This window comes from Bombina bombina, chromosome 7, assembly GCF_027579735.1.
Source record: "Bombina bombina isolate aBomBom1 chromosome 7, aBomBom1.pri, whole genome shotgun sequence".
NCBI lineage: Eukaryota > Metazoa > Chordata > Amphibia > Anura > Bombinatoridae > Bombina > Bombina bombina.
This window is the reverse complement of record NC_069505.1, coordinates 425,426,994-425,449,452: the sequence shown is the minus strand read 5'-3', so window position 1 is coordinate 425,449,452 and position 22,459 is coordinate 425,426,994. Positions and strand designations below refer to the sequence as shown.

At 41.6% G+C, this 22,459-nt stretch overlaps 2 protein-coding genes across 2 annotated transcripts in view; both read right to left on the bottom strand.

The window, feature by feature from the left end:
* FAM83F (family with sequence similarity 83 member F) overlaps positions 1–22,459 on the bottom strand; it is an 818,594-nt gene that overhangs the window by 214,041 nt on the left and 582,094 nt on the right. The window lies entirely within an intron of this gene.
* The window catches only part of ADSL (adenylosuccinate lyase), a 62,397-nt gene that overhangs the window by 25,824 nt on the left and 14,114 nt on the right, over positions 1–22,459 (bottom strand). Inside the window, exons 7-12 of the mRNA XM_053721290.1 lie at positions 18,546–18,636; positions 18,289–18,358; positions 16,361–16,508; positions 15,776–15,866; positions 8,412–8,501; positions 5,520–5,696 (exon numbers count right to left, since the gene is read on the bottom strand). Coding sequence (XP_053577265.1) covers positions 5,520–5,696; positions 8,412–8,501; positions 15,776–15,866; positions 16,361–16,508; positions 18,289–18,358; positions 18,546–18,636 — 667 coding nt within the window. The remainder of the gene's footprint in view (positions 1–5,519; positions 5,697–8,411; positions 8,502–15,775; positions 15,867–16,360; positions 16,509–18,288; positions 18,359–18,545; positions 18,637–22,459) is intronic.

Here is a 22,459-nt window from a genome sequence, read left to right as displayed (position 1 = left end):
CCAGACCGTGTACAATGGTAAATCAAACTTTAAAAAGAAAAATGACTTTTCAACAAAAGATAACAATACATTTCACAGTGCTAATGTGCGGAAGATATCAATGAAAATACACATGTGATCAACGTTTGTGCGAACAACGTTTGTGCCAAAGATGGGAAACAGGACAATAGTAAAAAATGGGGATAAAAATAAAAATAATAAATTATATATATAGGTGATGTGTCGTGTAGTGTCTTTGAAAACAAATCTCTGTGAACTCCTGTTGGGACAAAGGGAAAAAAGAAAAGAAAAAACTGTCGACAAAAAATAGAAAATATGTGAAACACAGTGAAAAATTGACTGAGTGAGGAAAAATAAAATTGAAAAATATAAAAATATAAAAATAGAACTAATAAATGTCAATGCACCAATCAGGTTAGTGAAAAAACCCCAGTCTATTACAGACTACAGTCTATTGGAAAAGTTCCATTATAGAAGTTTATCCGTTGAAGAAATAGTAGTAGCTGGAAAAAAAAGGAGTTATCCGGGAAATCCTTTGAACAATCCGGCTGTGAAAGTATCGTTGATTCCCAACAGCAGCTGCACTTCCTGTGCAGCTGCTGTTGGGAATCAACGATACTTTCACAGCCGGATTGTTCAAAGGATTTCCCGGATAACTCCTTTTTTTTCCAGCTACTACTATTTCTTCAACGGATAAACTTCTATAATGGAACTTTTCCAATAGACTGTAGTCTGTAATAGACTGGGGTTTTTTCACTAACCTGATTGGTGCATTGACATTTATTAGTTCTATTTTTATATTTTTATATTTTTATATTTTTCAATTTTATTTTTCCTCACTCAGTCAATTTTTCACTGTGTTTCACATATTTTCTATTTTTTGTCGACAGTTTTTTCTTTTCTTTTTTCCCTTTGTCCCAACAGGAGTTCACAGAGATTTGTTTTCAAAGACACTACACGACACATCACCTATATATATAATTTATTATTTTTATTTTTATCCCCATTTTTTACTATTGTCCCGTTTCCCATCTTTGGCACAAACGTTGTTCGCACAAACGTTGATCACATGTGTATTTTCATTGATATCTTCCGCACATTAGCACTGTGAAATTTATTGTTATCTTTTGTTGAAAAGTCATTTTTCTTTTTAAAGTTTGATTTACCATTGTACACGGTCTGGGGAATTAGCACTAGTTGTGTTGTCCACACCGTTCTCTCTGTATTTTTGTATTTCGTTCATTTAGAATGCTGTACTGATTGTAGTAATCCATGTATTGATCACCGAGGCGTCTATTTTCTATTGTTCAATATTTTATGTCATACTAACATATACTGGTTAGCCAGATATCCCTGTAACAGGGGTTAGTTCATAGACCTTAATTTGAGTGCGGCTGATGTCAAGCACTCTGATTGTAGGATCTTTACTGGAGCTGACCCTTGGATATGGATCCATAATCCCATTGACATTTATCGTGCTTTATTTTCTGCACTTTACTTACCAAGCTTAGGCCCTAAACGGTGCCATTAACGCTTTTCTGCCTCCTTTAAGGGTTTATCAGTCTTGTGGTTTTAGTCCTTGCTCACCCACGGTCAGAAACACTAGGTTACACCCCTATTTAGATTAGACCCTTATTGCAACACTACTGTTGTCAACGGAGTAGACGTATTAGTCCACTCTATTTCCGGATTGTTTGCCCCCATCTTGGGATTATTTAACTTGTGATATTTATTTTTTTGTGTGTTTATTTTAAATAATAGATCTTTATGTTTATAAATTTTATGCTATTTTATTCTTGTCCAGATCAATATTGATTTTATTAGTACCTATTTGTAAAATACATTTATTCAATCCTTTTCAGTGTGAGTGTGCAATTATCCTTAGGCCGATTGGCGCTGTGATCACTATCATTGTTTTGAGATTCTTTTCCTTTAGGGGATTGGTTAGGCCCCCTTTTGTGTTTCACAGCTTAGGATATATCTCAGCGCTGATATATCAAAACATTTTTTTCTCTGCGTGTTCAAGCTTAAACCTGAAGGACATGACGTCCGAATCTGTCGGGGGCAATGCACTTCCTAAATCAGACAGTTCCCCCTCTGACAGGGCCTCCCTACCCCCCAATTCAGAGCCCTGGGAGGGTACATCGGAGATAGCAATCAAAGCATCAGAAGTCGCAGGGACCACATGGGCCTCTGTCCTACAGGGTTTGCCTTGTAAAGCTGGCAACTTAGATAAAACTTCTGAAAGAGTGGATGACATAACTGCAGCCATATCCTGCAGAGTGAATGAAGTGGACGAAGTTGAAGAACATGGCGTCGCCTGTGCGGGCGTTAAAGGTTGTGACGCTTGGGAAGAAAGTTGAGGCATACCCTGAGTCTCATCAGGCTGAGAAATATTCTTAGATATATTTGCATTAAAGAAAATGTGTTCTTTAAACTGTAAAGCCCTCTCAGTACATGAGGGACAAAAAGGAATAGGGGGTTCCACATTGGCATCTAAACACATAGAACATGTACTTTCCTGAAGGTCAGCCATGACAAAAAACCAGCAATAGCAATATTGGTAGTTTTTACTGTAATTAAAAATAAAAAGCAAACACTTTTAGAAAATTTGCTGAAAAACGAGTGTACTGTCTCTTTATGGATTAAAGCCGTATAGGCTTTTACTGCTCCGCAATAAACCTGCAATAACAGGGAAGCACCATAACACTTTTAAAAGATTTTACTGTGTCTGTACAGATTAAATATGCATAACGATTTAGGGACTAAATTAAACACTTGCACCTCGCCACAGCTCTGCTGTGGCGCCTACCTGTCCCAACGAGTCACTGAATAGACTTCCGTGAACGGCGCTCCTAAGACCGCTTGTGATAATTGCAAACACAAGCTGACTTAGGCCACACCGGAGCCTAGAGACATGCTGCGCAAAGTCAGGATGCGGATAGTAATTGGGCGTCTAAGCGCGCGAAACGCTAAGCCCCGCCCAGCGTGGGCGGAACTAAAGTCCCCGGCTACAGTGAGAACCGCATGGGAAATAAAAATGTCGGTATCTTATAAAGAGTACGGTGAACCACCAATGTGCCCCCTCAAAATAAAAACACACTCTTCTGTCCAACCATTATATTAGCAAAAGCTAATGTTAGGACACTTTGCTGCTCATGCCACAATCTCCCAGCATCAACACCACACTTAAACATAGGCACCGGTTAACCCTTTATTAGGTCACTGATTATGCTGAATTTACAAATAAAGAGGGGATACCTATGCACACAATTTGACCCTGTGCAAACTGATTACCCCTTCCCGGTATAGGGAATAAGTGCCAGTCTGTTTTGAGATACCTCAGTCTCCCCAGAAGCAAATGACTGTACATACCTCAATGCTGAGCGCAGTATGAAGCTGTCCCACACAATGAAGATGTTCCTTTTCCTCACCTCCAGCAGATCTGTGGGGACAAACAGGGTCTTAGGTAATATCTGCTAAGACCATCAGCAGGGCAGCAATCAATATGGGAGCATAGAAAGAATGAAAATCTCCCAGTCCATTGCTGAAAAGCCTGAAGCTCTAACCCTGAGAAAAATAGCACACACTGGTACCATTTAAAAATAATAAACTCTTGACTGAAGAATCTAAACTAACACCTCACTTTACCTCTTCCTATCACTAACACAGGCAAAGAGAATGACTGGAGTGGGAGGGAAGGGAGGAGCTATATATACAGCTCTGCTGTGGTGTTCTTTGCCTCCTCCTGCTGACCAGGAGGCGATATCCCATAAGCAAGGATGAAATCCGTGGACTCGTCATATCTTGTAAAAGAAATATGAGTCATGGTGACAAGTTCACCACATCATCGTCAGCATGACGCATTAGCGCTGGGGTATATTTGTTTGATCCTATTCGGGGGGAGATACCAGCGGAATAGGATTTTGTGGTTCAGCTCAAGTATTCTAGGGGAGTGTGAGGATTTGCGTGTATAACGGAATATATTGTTCCTCTGTAAGTGTAATACCCAATTCCCTTTGCCACTGGGGTGCGAATGATGGGAGAGGAGGTGTGGTTGAAGCAACTAAAAGTTTTTTAGCCAGTGACAGGGATCCCCGGGGTAATGTGTTCATAAGACATACTTGTTCAAATTTAGTAGGTTCTCTGAGCAAGTCTTGTTTGTGCAGTTATGTTCCTATCAAGTTTGTCAACTGTGCATACTTGAGCCATGTGAAAGAGCCGCCCGCAATGTCTGTCAAGCGTGCACATTCTTTTAGTTTCCCCTTCTCACTTAGTCGTGCAAGTGGGATGGTTTGCCCCAATCCCCTTTCCAATAAGTCATTAGGAATGATCCCGCTGGTGAATTCCGCATTGATAGGTATCGGGGTCATTGGTGAGAATAGGAATGTTATCCCTTTCCGCTTAGTTCGAATCCTGTCCCAAGTCTTAAAGATATGGGAGTACAATGGAGATCTGCTCGCTATTGCGGGGTCAGTTCGGATGAGCGATCCAGCATAGTGGGCCTATATCTTGGGTATTTAATAGGGAGGCATCTATGGTCATCCACATTTTTGAGTAAGGCTGATCATGCCACTCCAACACTCTCTGGAGGACAACCGCATTGTAATATTGTGATATAGATAGCAACCCCTATGTGTGTTTTTAGTATATGTCTTTCCCTGTTTTGATTTTATTTATTTTTTGGTTGTATTTAATAAAAGTTAAATTTTAATCATCTTTGAGCTACCCTCATCACGTGTTGATATTTGTACTTACCATCTTCACATATTCTAAGCGTACTCAAGAATGCTAGCAAGTGTATTATTTTCTAGGAGTTCTCTACCCCTCTTTGTCTCTGTAGCCATAACACATTTGCTCCTGGTCAGTATCTCCATTTAATAGACAACGGATCCGGAAGTTTGATGTTACATTATTATACAGGTTATTAGGGGTTGTCCTACACTGTTACAGAGGTATCTGTGTTACATTATTATACAGGTTATTAGGGGGTGTCCTACACTGTTACAGAGGTATCTGTTACATTATTATACAGGTCATTAGGGGGTGTCCTACACTGTTACAGAGTTATCTGTGTTACATTATTATACAGGTTATTAGGGGGTGTCCTACACTGTTACAGAGGTATCTGTGTTACATTATTATACAGGTTATTAGGGGGTGTCCTACACTGTTACAGAGGTATCTGTGCTACATTATTATACAGGTTATTAGGGGTTGTCCTACACTGTTACAGAGGTATCTGTGTTACATTATTATACAGGTTATTAGGGGGTGTCCTACACTGTTACAGAGGTATCTGTTACATTATTATACAGGTCATTAGGGGGTGTCCTACACTGTTACAGAGTTATCTGTGTTACATTATTATACAGGTTATTAGGGGGTGTCCTACACTGTTACAGAGGTATCTGTGTTACATTATTATACAGGTTATTAGGGGGTGTCCTACACTGTTACAGAGGTATCTGTGTTACATTATTATACAGGTTATTAGGGGGTGTCCTACAGTGCCTGACCTGCTGTGGTGCTCGGCCAATAAAGGATTTGGGGTCCAGAAGCTGGTCTAGCTGTGAGTGTATGGGATTGAAGTAGGGGTCAGCACGAATCCTGCTGATCAAGTCATTGTCTCCCCCTTCCTGCTTGACAACAGCTGCAGCCTGCTGGGACAACACCCGGATACGCTCGTGGCAGTCCTGCGGAGGGAAAGGCACATCAGGGACAGATCTGGTCATGCAACTTAAGTGGTGGTGAGGAGGACAGAGAAGTTTCTGTTGGTGAATTGAGGGAATGACAGAGAGAGGTAACTGCTGGCGAACTGAGGGAAGGACAGAGAGAGGTAACTGCTGGCGAACTGAGGGAAGGACAGAGAGAGGTAACTGCTGGCGAACTGAGGGAAGGACAGAGAGAGGTAACTGCTGGCGAACTGAGGGAAGGACAGAGATAGGTAACTGCTGGCGAACTGAGGGAAGGACAGAGAGAGGTAACTGCTGGCGAACTGAGGGAAGGACAGAGAGAGGTAACTGCTGGCAAACTGAGGGAAGGACAGAGAGAGGTAACTTCTGGCAAACTGAGGGAAGGACAGAGAGAGGTAACTGCTGGCAAACTGAGGGAAGGACAGAGAGAGGTAACTGCTGGCAAACTGAGGGAAGGACAGAGAGAGGTAACTTCTGGCAAACTGAGGGAAGGACAGAGAGAGGTAACTTCTGGCAAACTGAGGGAAGGACAGAGAGAGGTAACTTCTGGCAAACTGAGGGAAGGACAGAGAGAGGTAACTGCTGGCGAACTGAGGGAAGGACAGAGAGAGGTAACTGCTGGCGAACTGAGGGAAGGACAGAGAGAGGTAACTGCTGGCGAACTGAGGGAAGGACAGAGAGAGGTAACTGCTGGCGAACTGAGGGAAGGACAGAGAGAGGTAACTGCTGGCGAACTGAGGGAAGGACAGAGAGAGGTAACTGCTGGCGAACTGAGGGAAGGACAGAGAGAGGTAACTGCTGGCGAACTGAGGGAAGGACAGAGAGAGGTAACTGCTGGCAAACTGAGGGAAGGACAGAGAGAGGTAACTTCTGGCAAACTGAGGGAAGGACAGAGAGAGGTAACTGCTGGCAAACTGAGGGAAGGACAGAGAGAGGTAACTGCTGGCAAACTGAGGGAAGGACAGAGAGAGGTAACTTCTGGCAAACTGAGGGAAGGACAGAGAGAGGTAACTTCTGGCAAACTGAGGGAAGGACAGAGAGAGGTAACTTCTGGCAAACTGAGGGAAGGACAGAGAGAGGTAACTTCTGGCGAACTGAGGGAAGGACAGAGAGAGGTAACTTCTGGCGAACTGAGGGAAGGACAGAGAGAGGTAATTTCTGACGAACTGAGGGATGGACAGAGAGAGGTAACTTCTGGCGAACTGAGGGAAGGACAGAGAGAGGTAACTTCTGGCGAACTGAGGGAAGGACAGAGAGAGGTAACTTCTGGCGAACTGAGGGAAGGACAGAGAGAGGTAACTTCTGACGAACTGAGGGAAGAACAGAGAGAGGTAACTTCTGGCGAACTGAGGGAAGGACAGAAAGAGGTAAGTGCTGGCGAACTGAGGGAAGGACAGAGAGAGGTAACTTCTGGCGAACTGAGGGAAGGACAGAGAGAGGTAACTGCTGGCGAACTGAGGGAAGGACAGAGAGAGGTAACTGCTGGCAAACTGAGGGAAGGACAAAAAGAGGTAAGTGCTGGCGACCTGAGGGAAGGACAGAAAGAGGTAACTTCTGGCGAACTGAGTGAAGGACAGAGAGAGGTAACTGCTGGCGAACTGAGTGAAGGACAGAGAGAGGTAACTGCTGGCGAACTGAGTGAAGGACAGAGAGAGGTAACTGCTGGCAAACTGAGGGAAGGACAGAGAGAGGTAACGTTTGGCGAACTGAGGGAAGGACAGAGAGAGGTAACTTCTGGCGAACTGAGCGAAGGACAGAAAGAGGTAAGTGCTGGCAACCTGAGGGAAGGACAGAGAGAGGTAACTGCTGGCGAACTGAGGGAAGGAAAGAAAGAGGTAACTGTTGGTGAACTGAGTGAAGGACAGAGAGAGGTAACTGTTGGTGAACCGAGGGAAGGACAGAGAGAGGTAACTTCTGGCGAACTGAGGGAAGGACAGAGAGAGGTAACTTCTGGCGAACTGAGGGAAGGACAGAGAGAGATAACTGTTGGTGAACTGAGTGAAGGACAGAGAGAGGTAACTGTTGGTGAACTGAGGGAAGGACAGAGAGAGGTAACTGTTGGTGAACTGAGTGAAGGACAGAGAGAGGTAACTGCTGGCGAACTGAGGGAAGGAAAGAAAGAGGTAACTGTTGGTGAACTGAGTGAAGGACAGAGAGAGGTAACTGTTGGTGAACCGAGGGAAGGACAGAGAGAGGTAACTTCTGGCGAACTGAGGGAAGGACAGAGAGAGATAACTGTTGGTGAACTGAGTGAAGGACAGAGAGAGGTAACTGTTGGTGAACTGAGGGAAGGACAGAGAGAGGTAACTGTTGGTGAACTGAGTGAAGGACAGAGAGAGGTAACTGTTGGTGAACTGAGTGAAGGACAGAGAGAGGTAACTGTTGGTGAACTGAGTGAAGGACAGAGAGAGGTAACTGCTGGCGAACTGAGGGAAGGACAGAGAGAGATAACTGCTGGCGAACTGAGGGAAGGACAGAAGGAGGTAACTGCTGGCAAACTGAGGGAAGGACAGAGAGAGGTAACTTCTGGCGACCTGAGGGAAGGACAGAGAGAGGTAACCGTTAGTAGAATGGAGGGGAGGGGGCTTACCGCTAGAAGGGAGGGGGCATAATGCTAGTAGAAGGGAGGGGAGGGAGCTTACAGCTGGATGCTTCTTTTGTAGGGAGATGGCAGGGTGGTTTTACTCAGTGTTGTGATCACCTAAGGGTACTTACCTGCCTGTTCCCACCGGTTTTTACCATAGCCATAATTATGTTCTCTGTAGCCATGAATGGCAGCTCCTGGCGGATTCGTCTCTCAATCACCTGAAGGGAGAAAGGGAATGAAAACTGCTGCTTCTGTTTTTTTTTTTTTTTTTTTTAACCTTAGATCTCATAGGGAGATACGGCCAATCAGAATCCAAACTGCAGGCACCATAGAGTGTAGAAAGTGTGTTCAGTGTCCATCGCTAAGCCAGGTTAATAGTGTCTATACTGCATGCACTCTATGGTATTGGCATTACAGAATAGTAAAACACCAGAAACAGAAGGATGAATGTAAGTGAAACATAACATGATATATTAACCCTTTCAGTGCTGAGTCATTTCAAACCACTAAGCTAATGCTGTTTTAAATTGTACAGCACTTGTTGCACTCACAAATAAACATCAACTTAGCAATTTAAATGTCTATACTGTTCAACAAAAAATAATTACTAAATAAGAAGATGATTGGCTGGACCTCACTCTTTTAGATGAGGGGTCTTATTATATATTTCTATGGTGAGGGGGTAATAAAGATCTCTAAACCCCTGAGGTAGAACCATTGCTGTGAGGTATTTGTCAGTTCTGACAATCAGCAGCTGAGCTTGATGATAACATTTGACAGCAACAATCCTTAAGTCTATGTATTGTGGGGACGTGACCCCTTATTTAAAAATGGAAAATGTCCTCTTTCTGATGAGGGGGTCTCATAGCCGCTAAATGAAATCAGAGGGAGAGAAAAACGTACTTGACTTCTAGTGGGTCAGGTGATCCTTATTTTTACCAGGTACTAACTACTGTTTGTCCCTCTAGCACAGACACGGGTAGACAGGGTGAAGGTACAGCCATCTGGGGTACGTAAGGGGAGTTTTAATACAGCAAGTGTATTATCTCTTTAGTTCTGTATAAGTGAGAAGGAGCCATCCCTGGACCTCAGTAAAAGCCTCTGTCATTGTATTGTTATTATTTGTAACGCTCTAACATACAATACAATATGTACAACATACAATGGGTACAATACAGACCAGACCCATTACAGACCCTACCCTCTAGATCACAAATCGTGTTTCAGCTTATTTCTGTTCCTGTCACTGTGTGTGCCCCCCGGCATTCATATGCTTTGTAGTGCATTAGAAGATTTCAGTGCTGCACTTTCTTCCTGGATTACACACCATGAGGAGTCCCAAGCTACTGTTTGCTATGTGTTGTGGCCCTCCCTGACATGGCTAATATACTAGTTAGTGTAGATAAACCAGTGATCTAGAACAAAGCACTTTATGCCCTCTCAAGGCATCACAAGCTACTAAACAACAATAGTCAGAAAACAAAATTTATGTTTACCTGATAAATTTATTTATTGACACGGTGAGTCCACGGATCATCATCAATTACTGTTGGGAATATCACTCCTGGCCAGCAGGAGGAGGCAAAGAGCACCACAGCAAAGTTAAATATCACTTCCCTTCCCACAAACCCCAATCATTCGACAAAGGAAACAACACAAGGTTCAGAGGTTCCTGAGGTTTATATAATAAAGAAAAACTGTCTGTAAAAACACAGGGCGGGCCTTGGACTCACTGTGTCAAGAAATAAATAAATTTATCAGGTAAGCATAAATTTTGTTTTCTTTCTAATGACACGGTGAGTCCACGGATCATCATCAATTACTGTTGGGATTCAATACCCAAGCTAGAGGACACAGATAAGGGAGGGACAAGACAGGTAACCAAAAAAAAACAAAAAAAAAAACATCTTTCTCCCAAAGGAAGCCTCAGTAGAAGCAACACATTTTCTAAATATATAACATTTAGACAAAGTATCCATAGAGGACCAAGCTGCAGCCTTGAAAACTTGTTCAACGGAAACCTCATGCTTGAAAAGTCCAGGAAGAAGAACCAGCCCTCATGGAATGAGCCATGAGTCTCTCAGGAGCCTGATATCCAGCAGTTTCATAGGTCAAATGACCAGCCAGAGCGAATGAGAATGAGCTGTAGCTCTCTGACCCTTGCGTTTTCCAGAGAAACAAACAAAACAGAAGACTATCGAAAATCCTTAGTCATCTGCAAGAAGAATTTCTGGCGCACGCACCACATCTAGGATATGGAACAAACACTCCTTATGAAAAGAAGGAAGATACCTGTTTGAAACCACTTTAAGAAGTAATCTTAACGTAGTACGCAGAACCACCTTATCCAATAAAAAGAGAAGGGGAATCACACTGCAACGCCGAGAGCTCAGAGACTCTTCTAGCGGAAACAAACCCTTCCAAGAAAACATCTCAATATTCAAGGAATGCATAGGCTCAAACAGAGCCAGATGCAGGCGATAAGAACAAGATTAAGACTCCAAGGTGGAGCAACAACCCAAACACAGGCCTAATGCTGACCCAGGCCTGACAAAAAGACTGGACATCCAGTACGTCTGAGACGCCTGTACAGCAGAATGGAAAAGGCAGAGATCTGACCCCTGAGGGTAATGACAAAAACAAAAAAAACCCTATCCAAGCCTTCCCGGAGAAAGACAATTCCCAGGAATCCTGACCCTACTCCAAGAGAAACCCTTGGATTCACACAAAAGATATTTATGCTAAATCTTATGGAAAACTAACTAGTAACTGGCATGCAAGCCAGAGACATGGTCTTAAAGACCGAGTCAGAAGAACCACGCTTAGACCAACTAAGTGCTCAATATCCAAGCAGTCAGCTTTAGAGAAAAAGGAACAAATGAAGGGACCCCGATTCAAAGGACCTTCCTCAAAAACAGTCTCCAAGGAGGGAGAGGAGACCATTCCTCTAGGTCTACATACTAGATCCTGCGAGGCCACGCAGGGGCTAGTAGAATAACCAACTATCCCTCCTGATTAATATGAAAATAACTTGTGAAAGGAGAGAAAAACGAAGGAAATAGTTATGTAAGACTAATTCCTAAGAAAAAGAGCACCAGAACATTTATCAAGGCGGTCTGCGATCACTTGACCATGAACCTAACCTCATAAGTTTGGCAGTCTGCCAAAACGGCAGAGGCCAATTCCAGAACCCCCCATTTAAGATTTATCTGAAAAACACCTCCAGGCGGAGAAGGAACTCTTCTCCAAAATCATTTCCCTATCTAAGGAAAGGAAACTGGACAATGTCACTTGAAAGAAATTTCTTGAAGGAAAGAAGACACCTGATCATATATGATCCAGAATCCCCTTAGCAATATTCTAAGGCATAGAAGTCCTTCTAGGATGACGGAACTCAGCTTGAGAAGATACCGATCATGGGAACAAACAATACACATCCTTCAGGTCTATGTTCGCTATGAACAGACCCTTCTTGAATTCAAGGAAAATGGATACTACTTCGAAGGTCAGAACCTGAGATAACTTGAGGAAAACCTAGACCTCGATCCCAGACTGGAACAATCACTCCAAGAAAAGAAGATCTTGAACCCTGTCCAAGGAAAAATTCTCACCAAAACCGGGCAGCAGATACACTAGAAAGAGAAAGCTGTCAACGGGAGGAATTCTTAGATTAAACTAAGATCAGTTGGATACCAAGACCTGACAATTCCTGTAGAAAAAATAAAAAAAAATTCCCGTTAGTCCTACTATCTTCATACTGCCAGAAAAAAATCCAACAAGGGCTCATCCTTGGAAAAAATACTCAGAAGCGTGGAATAGTAGAAACCTAAATATTGAAGCTGCTACTGCAGGGCTATAGACCAAGGCTAAACCACAGGTAGGTTTCTTCGCTGACCAAGAATCAGCCACAATGCTTTAAAAGATATACCACTGGTTAAGAATTGAAAGAAGGAACCAAAGGCCTTAAATTGGCTTCGAGCTCTAAACCATGAGCCTTCAAGCCAGGATTGCTAACCACTAGGCCATAACAGCCATCAGCGGGCTAGCACAGCAAGTCTAAGAAGACAATGCATTGTTCTGAAAGAACAATTAGCCATGCAATAGCACCTTGTATTGTAAACTTGAAAGGCGCGACTAATCACCTGTAAAGGTCTCAAGGTGCCACTCGTTTTATCAACCTCGGAAGGATGAAAAGCTGAGTGAACCTTGCCGGGGATCGAACCTGCAACCCTTGGTCTACTACGGAGCTCATCCACAGTGCATTAGCATGCTGAGCTATCTGTTCTTTTATCCAAGGATCCATAAAGGAGTTAGCTACCCTCCATAGGGGGTCTAGGCTCTCTGTCCCCAGTAGAAAAGTTTTTATGAATTGCACCATGCATTTAAAAGGATTTAGCGACAGAAAAATCCATTAAAGGACGGAAGACAGAGGGAAAATTATCCCCAAAACCTCCTATACCTGTGGAATTTCCGTAGCACTACTAGAAACACTTCCACCTAGAAAATCGTAGAAACTGATAAGAGTTTACCAAAATTTCCAAGGGTTGACGACAGGAGTATCGGTGTTGTTCAGGTAGCTAAAACCTCCTTTAACACTACACGAGGTGTACAAGCATATATCTTAAGTAGTCCACTCCAAAATCAGATGAAGGAATTATACTGCTCAAATCTGAAATTCCCATCAGGAACCACCGGCGGATCCTCCTCACTAGTCTAGGAGAAGGGGCAATCCGATATATAAAATGAGCAGAAACCCTACTATCTGAAAAATGTAAAATGTCCTCTTGCATTTTCCCTGTATGTACGGAAAAAACAGACAAAGCTGCAGATACCGCAAAAGATACCTGAACTGCAAATCTGTAAGCAAATACACTCCTCCAGAAGAAAGAGGAACCGAAGGGCACTGCATGTGACGCCATAGAGGCTAGGGACAATTAAGGAGAGGCTGTGGCCTTGCCTGAACAGCATCCTCCTGGGAGACATGAGATTCAGAGGGAAATATCTTTTATAATTCACCCACCCAGTATAGAGAGCTCTGGAAAGCATATTCAGGTAGCACTAAAAATATACCATTATATTTAAAAATTGCAGAATATCCGAAAAACAAACAAAAGAAACTTTATTGTTGCAAAAAATATATAAGGGACAAGAAAATTCCTTTTCTTAGGAACAGAATCCTGATCAGAACTTAATCTTTGCTTTAGGAAGAAAGAATCCACCCTGGTTGTAAATCAAAAACACACAACCATCTCAGACTTGAACCTCAGGTTTTGGGTTATCAGGTTAGTTACCTAACCACTGTGCTATATAATCCACCTACTAACTACAGGGGGATACCAAAAAAAAATAATTGAATTTTTTTTAAAACTTAGTGCATTCAAAACCCAAAACGGACCGATCAATAATACATTAGTTACACTTCTTAAGCATGTGTGACTAACTCTAAACATCTGAATAACTTGAAGCCGTTGCCCTGGTTCAGGACATAGAGCAATATCTGCACGTAACTGTGTTTAGTCTGACTGCAACTGAGTCAACTCAGACACGAACGCAAATCGAAGCCAAGGCGGGGCTACTTTAAAAAAAGAGCGCTTCTATAGGAAAAACCCAAAATGGCGCCGCTCCTCTTTGTAGGAAAAAGGTGGCGGAGACATACTAAGAACGGCATGGAGATGAAGCGCAGAAAAAACACGCTTCATCCTGCCGTTACTGAAGAGCATTTTCTGTCACATCCTTTAGAAAATAAGTGGGTTTCAAATACACTTCGCTGTGTCTCAAGGAGAAAACAGGAAAAACTCTAAGCTACAGAGACTCTATGTTAAATACTTGTTCAGGCATAGTATCAGCTTCAAAACAATGGCGCCGGTAAGTTTGCAAAAGCGCCCTACAAGCTTAACTGAGTATACTTAAATATTGAGTCTCAAAAAGGGGTTGACTCCTTAAGTCCCCACTATCACAAAACATATAGTGCCTGCATGCTGCCAGAAACACCCTTACTAAGGGGTTTGTGCCCCAAATAAAATTGCAGTTTTTTGTTTTTTTTTTAATCACAGAATCCTTGATCCTATCAGTGCCAGCCTTCTAGCCATAGAAGAACAAAAGGCACTTACCTGCATTCTAGCCATCCGGCAGTCAGACGACACAAAGTATGAGAGGATGCCGCTGCTCACAGAGACCTGTGTAAAAAGAAAGACAGAGTAAACTTACTCAGGCTTTCTATACCAGGGCAGCAACATGTTAGGAAAATGCAGCAAAGCTCACTTTACAAGTTCCTAACTGCTTTAAAGCCACCACAGCCCTGCTGAAGAGACTAACGTGGAGTACAGCTATACCCAAATTGTGATGGAAGATCAGAAACATCTTGCCCTGTCCTCAAAATAAAAAAATCTTGATTGAAGAAACTTAATCAGGACACCTAATTACTTCACCTCCGGCAAAGAGAATTACTGGAGGTTGTGGGTAGGGAAGTTATACTTGACAGCTTTGCCTCCTCTTGCTGGCCAGGAGTGATATTCCCAACAGTAATTGATGATGATCCGTGGACTCACCATGTCATTAGAAAGAAATAAGGATTTACTGTCTAAGATAAAGGGGTGTACTTTTTTGATTTCTGCATATGTAGATATAATTCAGAGAGGTGCCTGCATATGGATGTGTACCTTGGCTCCCTGTCTGATAAGAGGAGCTACTACAATTTAGCATGGCTGCTCAGCTCAGAATGAAGAGGGTAGGTGCAAAACCAAACAGATCAAGGATTTCTAGCTGCATTTATTGCTTTATGATGCAGGGTTTCTTTTATAAAGTTATTAGTATTATGTATAGTGATTTAGTAAGTAGGGACGGCATATGTTTGGGGCACATGGGAGTTTGCTCATCTGTAAGTTTGTATCTCGGTATCAGCTGAGCTGCCAAATGTCAGGCAAATCCATTTGGGTATTTTTTACTGTGTTCACAAGAAATATATATTTATTTTTTTTGCATTAGGAAAATGTTAGATGTTTTCTCCTGGGCTGAATTACCCAGCTTCACATTTTCTGGTTTGCACTGAGCTGCATCATAAAGTCAACAACCAAATAATCTAATAATAATAATAATAATAATAATGAAGACTTACATTAATGTTCCGTTCCCAATCAAACATTAAAAAGCATGGAACTCCTCAAAACAAATTCTCCCATAAAAGAATATATTGTACTATACTTCATTACTAAATTATGTGTGGTAGGCAAGTTTCATTTTGGAGTTTCCATACTTTTTGTTTAATTTGGAACTTAAACATATACGTTATTGCCATTACATTTCCTAGTTTTTTATTGTAGAAATGTGAGTGCGCACACATGGTGTGTATGTAATGTGTGAGCACAGAGGCAGAGAGCGAGAGAGTTTAGTAAAAACGTAGACAAAAAAGTTGCTAAGCTTTGCACGTGGAAAAGGATCTCCCCATATGCAACAAGCACAGGGTTATAAAATGCACAGGATGCTCTAGACTTACTTTCGGATATACCACCAAGCCCTCTGAGATGTTCTGCAGCGTGCTGAGCACAATGTCTGCGGTCAGGAAAGCCTCAGCCAAGCACACCCGTCTGTTGGGGGAACACACAAATGTATCGGATATTAAAACAGAGTTTCTAAAATATCCCCATAATTAATAAATGAAAACAGACAGCAGATCTCTACGCTACCAGCCACAGCGCTACTGAATTCCGTGCTAAACCAAAGCTGACCATTATAGAGGTATGTTTATAAAAAGATTTAAATTATTTAGTGAACTGACTACACATCCTCTCCTTTTTAGCAAATATGGAATAGACTGAGAACAGTTTACTTGTGAACATACAGACTCAATTGATGATTTAATTGGTTTTACGACTATTTGTTGAGCAAAATAGCTCAGAATGTATTTCTGATCAAACTTGCAGCAGCAGAAGGCTGACAATATTTACTTGCTTTTATGCTGATATTTTGCCAACTGCCTGAAAACGAACAGTAAAGAAACGTAACTAAATGTTTCAGCGAATCCTAATGTCTCCGATATACCTTATAATCTAAAATATGCCCAACAAGTGAAGTTTGTTACCTGTTGGCGCTATCATCCAACGTGCGCTCCAGCCACTGCACTGAGGCTGTCTGTAGAGGGTTCATAATAAGCGTCATTAGGTGGCGTGCAAGGCTACAGCAGCGCTCAGACCTCATTGGGTTCCGCTTGTAGGGCATGGCGCTGGAACCTGCACAGGAGAGAATAAATCTGGTGAAGCATCAAATTCACAGTGAGTGTCCCCAGAAAATGAACAAATTTACACACACATTAGATCTCTTAATCCAATCGTTATAAATAACCACCCAAGGAAAAATCTGTGTCTGTTTGCATAGCAAGAAACGTTATTATATTTATCAATCTCAATTTGAACTTCAGGAAAGGTAGTTAAACTTTCTAAACTGCTAACCCCCCTCCCCAACTATGTTTATGTTAATGAGGTGTGTCACTTTCTACCAATAAAGCAATGGGAGTTCTGCATATCACCCAATGAGATATCAGTCATAAAGGCGCAGCTACAATTCCTGTTAGGTTAAACTACAAAATAAACAACTTATTAATGCAGGAATTCAGCAGCATAGATTTGAGTTATATAAACAGGGAGAGCTAACACATTTGTAATGTTGGGTTCCAATCTGATATCAACATAAAGATGCCAGAATCGAACCCCCTAGAAACTGCTGACATTTCCCAGGGATAGAGAATATATAAATCACAATACTCAGCGTGTTAAAGGGACATTATACACTAGATTTATTTATATAGCCTATACAGCTTCTTTTTAAAATAAATGTATAGTTTTGCTTATTTTTAAATAACATTGCACTGATTTTCAGACTCCTAACCAAGCCCCAAAGTTTTAGGAGAATACCGAGGTATACCTACTCCAGCTTGCTTCTGTTTGTGTAAAGAGTATTTTCATATGCAGAGGAACGGGGAGGGGGGAGTGTCTGCTATTTCCCACTTGCAGTGGATGTTCCAGCTAACCTTTTTAACAGAGCTAAACTGGTAACTTCTAATTAAGTTTTGAAATGGTTTTATACTGGATTTTTATATCAGTATCTGTGCATATTATTCTTTATAGTAGTGTCTATTACATGCAGTTATATGAAAATTGGTGTATACTGTCCCTTTAATAGCACCGTCAACACCATCATTTTTGTTGTTTTAAAAGATAGATAATCCCTTTATTACCCATTCCCCAGTTTTGCTATATTAATATACTTTCTACTTCTGTGATTACCTTGTAGCCAAGCCTCTGCAGACTGCCCCCTTATTTCAGTTCTTTTGACAGACTTGCATTTTAGCCAATCAGTGCTCACTCCAGGGTAACATAACGTGCATGAGCTCAATGTTATCTATATGAAACACATGAACTAACGCCCTCTAGTGGTGAAAAACTGTTAGATTAGAAGTGGCCTTCAAGGTCTAAGAAATTAGCATATGAACCTCCTAGGTTTTAGCTTTCAACTAAAAATACCAAAAGAACAAAGAAAAATTGATGCTAAAAGTAAATTGGAAAGTTGTTTAAAATTACATGTCTACTATTTGAATCCTGAAAGTTTATTTTGGATTTGACTGTCCCTTTAACCTCTTGGCTTCCATAGAAGTGGTTAATACATTTTCCATTAGTCTGGCCAGGGATTCTGCGGCGAATGTAGTGAGCGGGAAGCTATATACTTTTTTCAGAAGCAGCAGCCAGCGGTCTCATTTAACACATCCGGCAGACATACACGGAAATAATCTTTTTTTCTTCTAGCTATTTTATAAAACAAGAATTTGCCACAAGTCTGGTGTGACGTAGCAGGTCTGTAACCCTCACTAGGTTATAAGTCTCACTGGTTCACCAGGTTGACTTTGTGCAGTTTGCAATTATCAGACACTGCGAATAAGCTCAGTATATGCCACCTTGGTCTGTGTGCAAGGAGCATCTACAGTCACAATGGCAGCTGACAGGGGACACCTCTTACCAATCTGATCCTTTTCAAACGGTTCTTCTATCTCTTTCAAATTGGCGAGAAGACGGATATCAGTGCAGATCTGTAGGGGGAGAGAGACAATACTGAGGGGACAAGCAGAGCTGCTATTGTCATAAAGTGCAGTGCGGCTGAGTAGCTTTTCTATTCTATAAAGCTCAGTGACAAAACTCTCTGCCACCAGATAAGTGTGGTTAACCCCTTGCATGCAAATACAAATGGCAGTCAGGGGTTAATTCATATGGTCATACCTTGTGCACAGTAGCTCCTAAGCTTGCCAGCACGGACAGCACCTCCACATCTACTTTACGGCTGTAGGTCTGTCCGGTTACTATATACGCCCTAAAAAAAATTACATATTAAAATCTTGGATATAATTTTAGGACAAGCAAACTTTGTTATATACAGAAAAAAGGGCCAAAAAGCAACACAACCCTAATATATAAAAAATTTAAAAAAATGTTATTGAAAAATTAACTATAAGCACTTAGAACATCAAAAAGAAGATGAAGGGGGAACTTCCGGGCGGCGGCCATGATAGGTCGCATGTTTGCTTACTGCTCTAACACTTGGACTCAAATCTTTCAAAAGCTACATTTTACAGCCTGACTGAATGCAGATTTGCATCATATATCTTACAGCAAAACATACCCTACAGATTGAAACCATTCTTTTTAGCATAGGAGTAAGTTTAAGTCTCCTGGAACTCACTAGAGGTTACGGCCTCTCACTAGACCCCCCGGCAGAGCACCTTCTCTGTTGTTACGCGCAGTGTTATCTTGTAAATCACTGCTAAAATTGCACAATCCTTATTTAATATGCACGCTTTACATCTCACAGAGAGGAGCAGCTGAGCTATTTGCTCATGGATTACCGTGCTGACTTTGACAAGACACTGCACATCGCGTCCAACTCTAGAGTCATCCATGAATCCCACCTAGCTTCTCGGCTGGAACACGCTCCTACAGCATATAAATGTGGTAGTGCTTTGGGGTCCCAGCACTTAACGCCTACTCTGGATGTAGGTCCAAAAGATCTGGCACCCGATGCCTTGACTTCTGTGGGGGGTGATGGATCAGCCGAAGGGGTGGAGTCTAAGAGGGCAATTATAAGTAACGCTATCCCACAGAGAACCGACAAACACAGCATTGTAGCGCCCTCCTCAAGCCTCATACCAGCAGATGTGGCTAAGAACTATGAGCACAAGAGATTTCTTATTCAACATCTGTCCCCAACGTTAAACTTAGGGATCAATCGCTATAACAAACTACTACTGTCCTTAGGGAAACCCAGTGACCAACTTGAATCAATTGGGACTTTCTACACTTCACCAAAAACCGGAGTAGGGTAACAGAGTATCTCACCTCACACCACTGTAATTTGCTCCCGGACTAGTTACAGATCAGTTCTACTGTCTGAACGAGGCCACTAAAAATGTTCACATTTCAGCCTATTTATATCTTGGTTTATTTTCTTGTGTATGTCTCCTCTTGTTCTCCCCCTTCCCCTCGAATGCATGTCCACATGTTTGCGACATAAGCTGCTAAACGCAGGTGTCCCTTATGTAGGTCTTTGAGTACTGCCTGCCTGACTTTAATATTTACTTAGTTGTTATTATAACGCTTTGGACAAACTATTATATATTTTCCTGTTGTGTGTCAAAAGGCATACATTTGAACACTGTTTTGATCTTCACAGGGAGGGTTGATCTTCCGCGGCCGGGGAGGCGAGCCCTCTTATTTCTATTTTTTTTTATCCCAACTCTTTGGGGATTAACTCCACCTACTCGACCAGGTTTTCTTGTCCCTTAATTTTACATACTATCACTTCTATAAATGTTATTGCACTGTGTCGGTACTTATCACCTCAGGTTTACCATATAGTATTTATGCCAAGGTGGGACCAACCTTTAATTTCATTGCATAGAAGTAACATAGTAACATAGTAGATAAGGTTGAAAAAAGACTGAAGTCCATCGAGTTCAACCTATACAAATCTAAAATACTTACAAAAAGCTCCAGTTAAGCTTAAATAACCCCATTAAAATGTGACCCATTTAATACTAGCAATCATATCCATGAATTTTGTTTATATACAGAAATGTATCCAGACTATTTTTAAGTGTATCTATGGTATTGGCATTCACTACCTCCTTTGGTAATGAGTTCCACAATTTTATTGCTCTTACGGTGAAAAAACGTTTCCGTTGCAGGAGATTAAATCTCCTTTCCTCCAACCTTAAATTATGACCTCTTGTCAGAAACAATTTTCTTGGAATAAACAGAGCTTCTGCCATCTCTGTATATGGGCCTTGAATATATTTATATAAAGTAATCATGTCACCTCTGAAGCGCCTTTTTTCTAAAGAAAACAGACCCAGTTTGGCTAGCCTCTCCTCATAGGTTAATTTCTCCAATCCCCTTATTAGCTTTGTGGCCCTTCTCTGAACTTTTTCTAGTTCTGCAATATCTTTTTTAGCAATCGGTCCCCAGAACTGCACTCCAAACTCAAGGTGAGGTCTTACCAGGGCTTTATATAATGACAGAATTATGCTTTCCTCCCTTGAATCAATGCCTCTTTTAATACATGCTAGCATCTTATTAGCCTTTGAAGCCGCTGCCCTGCATTGTGCACCCATCTTTAGCTTGTTATCTATTACTACTCCCAAATCCCTTTCCTCCTGTGTTTGGCTAAGTCTTGTCCCATTTAAAAAATACGTAGCCTGCTTATTTTTACTTCCAAAATGTAGAACCTTGCATTTTTCCGTATTAAATCTCATTTTCCATTCACTTGCCCATAGTTCTAATTTTAGCAAATCCCTTTGTAAAGAGAGTTCGTCCTGTTCTGACCTAATGACCTTACTTAACTTAGTATCATCTGCAAAAATAGAGATGTCGGACTCTCATTCTAATTTACCCCAGTTGAGACCCTTAGTTCATTCGCAGGTAGCTCTGTTCTTGTTCCTAATTTATTTGTTGTTTATACTTACCTTGAACCATATTAGTCACTGGGTAGTATTCTTCTCTGCCAGGGTTTTTTCCCTGCCTTGTTTGCCATGTGCTGCTGGCAGCCATCTTATTCACCTCTCTTGCTGACTCTGGTGCATACTGTGTGATGCTGCTCATTTCCTGCACTTCCTTTTATGGCCAGACTGGTGTACATCATTCGTGTGAGACAGGATGCAGTTTCAGAATTGTGATGTCATCACTTATTATTTAAAGGGCCTCTGTTCAGTATGCTTTGCCCTTGCGTTGTCTCAGACCTGTGTGTGAGAGCTCCTGTGTATTACCTGGCTGTCGGACGTCCCTCCTGTTTCCTGATCCCTGGCTTGTTCCTGACTCTGCTGTTCTCCTTGTTCCTGATTCCGGCTCGTCTGACTATTCGCTTTGGCTCCTGACTCGGCTCGTCTGACTACCAGCTCTGGGTTTGATTCCTGGCTTGTTATTTGACTTGTGGTCTTTTTATTATTTTTTGCTATTAATAAAAGGTGAAATTATTTTTGCATTTCTCGTTTCAGTCTGATTCCTGGCACCCTGACATTCTCTCACCATCATAACGTGTTTCCTCTATACCCTACAGATCTCAAGTAATCCTAACCCTCCATGTGCTTCATTCCATGCATATTTTTTCTTTCACTTATATAATATTTTCACTATAAAAGTAAAGCGGACTGAAGAGTACAAGTAGCGCATACAGTTAATTTCTAATTTTCCCTTGATTTGTACACTTATAGTTCCTAACATTGAGCGCTATCATCATCATAACAAAAAAAAAAATATGAGGTTACTATAGTGAGATCCAAGAGTGGTCTCCTCATTTCATTACACCTTTCCTAACCGTGACAGGTTTTCTTATTTTTGGTCCAAGAGTGACCTATCAGTTCTGATATGGAAGGTTCTCTTATGACTGGGCTTCATGTATTTTAATTTGCCATTTATAACTGTTTTCTTTTGTTTCTATTTCATATGTGGGCAATGCAGAAGGATTACCCTACCATTATAGAACTAAGCTGGCTTGTACATTTCTCTTTTTGTATTGAATGGCAATTTCTTTTGTATAATCAAGCTGTTTCTATGCCTTATTTAAAGTACCTCAATAAAAATAATTAAAAATAAAAAGAAGATGAACATGGCAGCCAAACGTTGTCCCTATAAACCGAAAGATA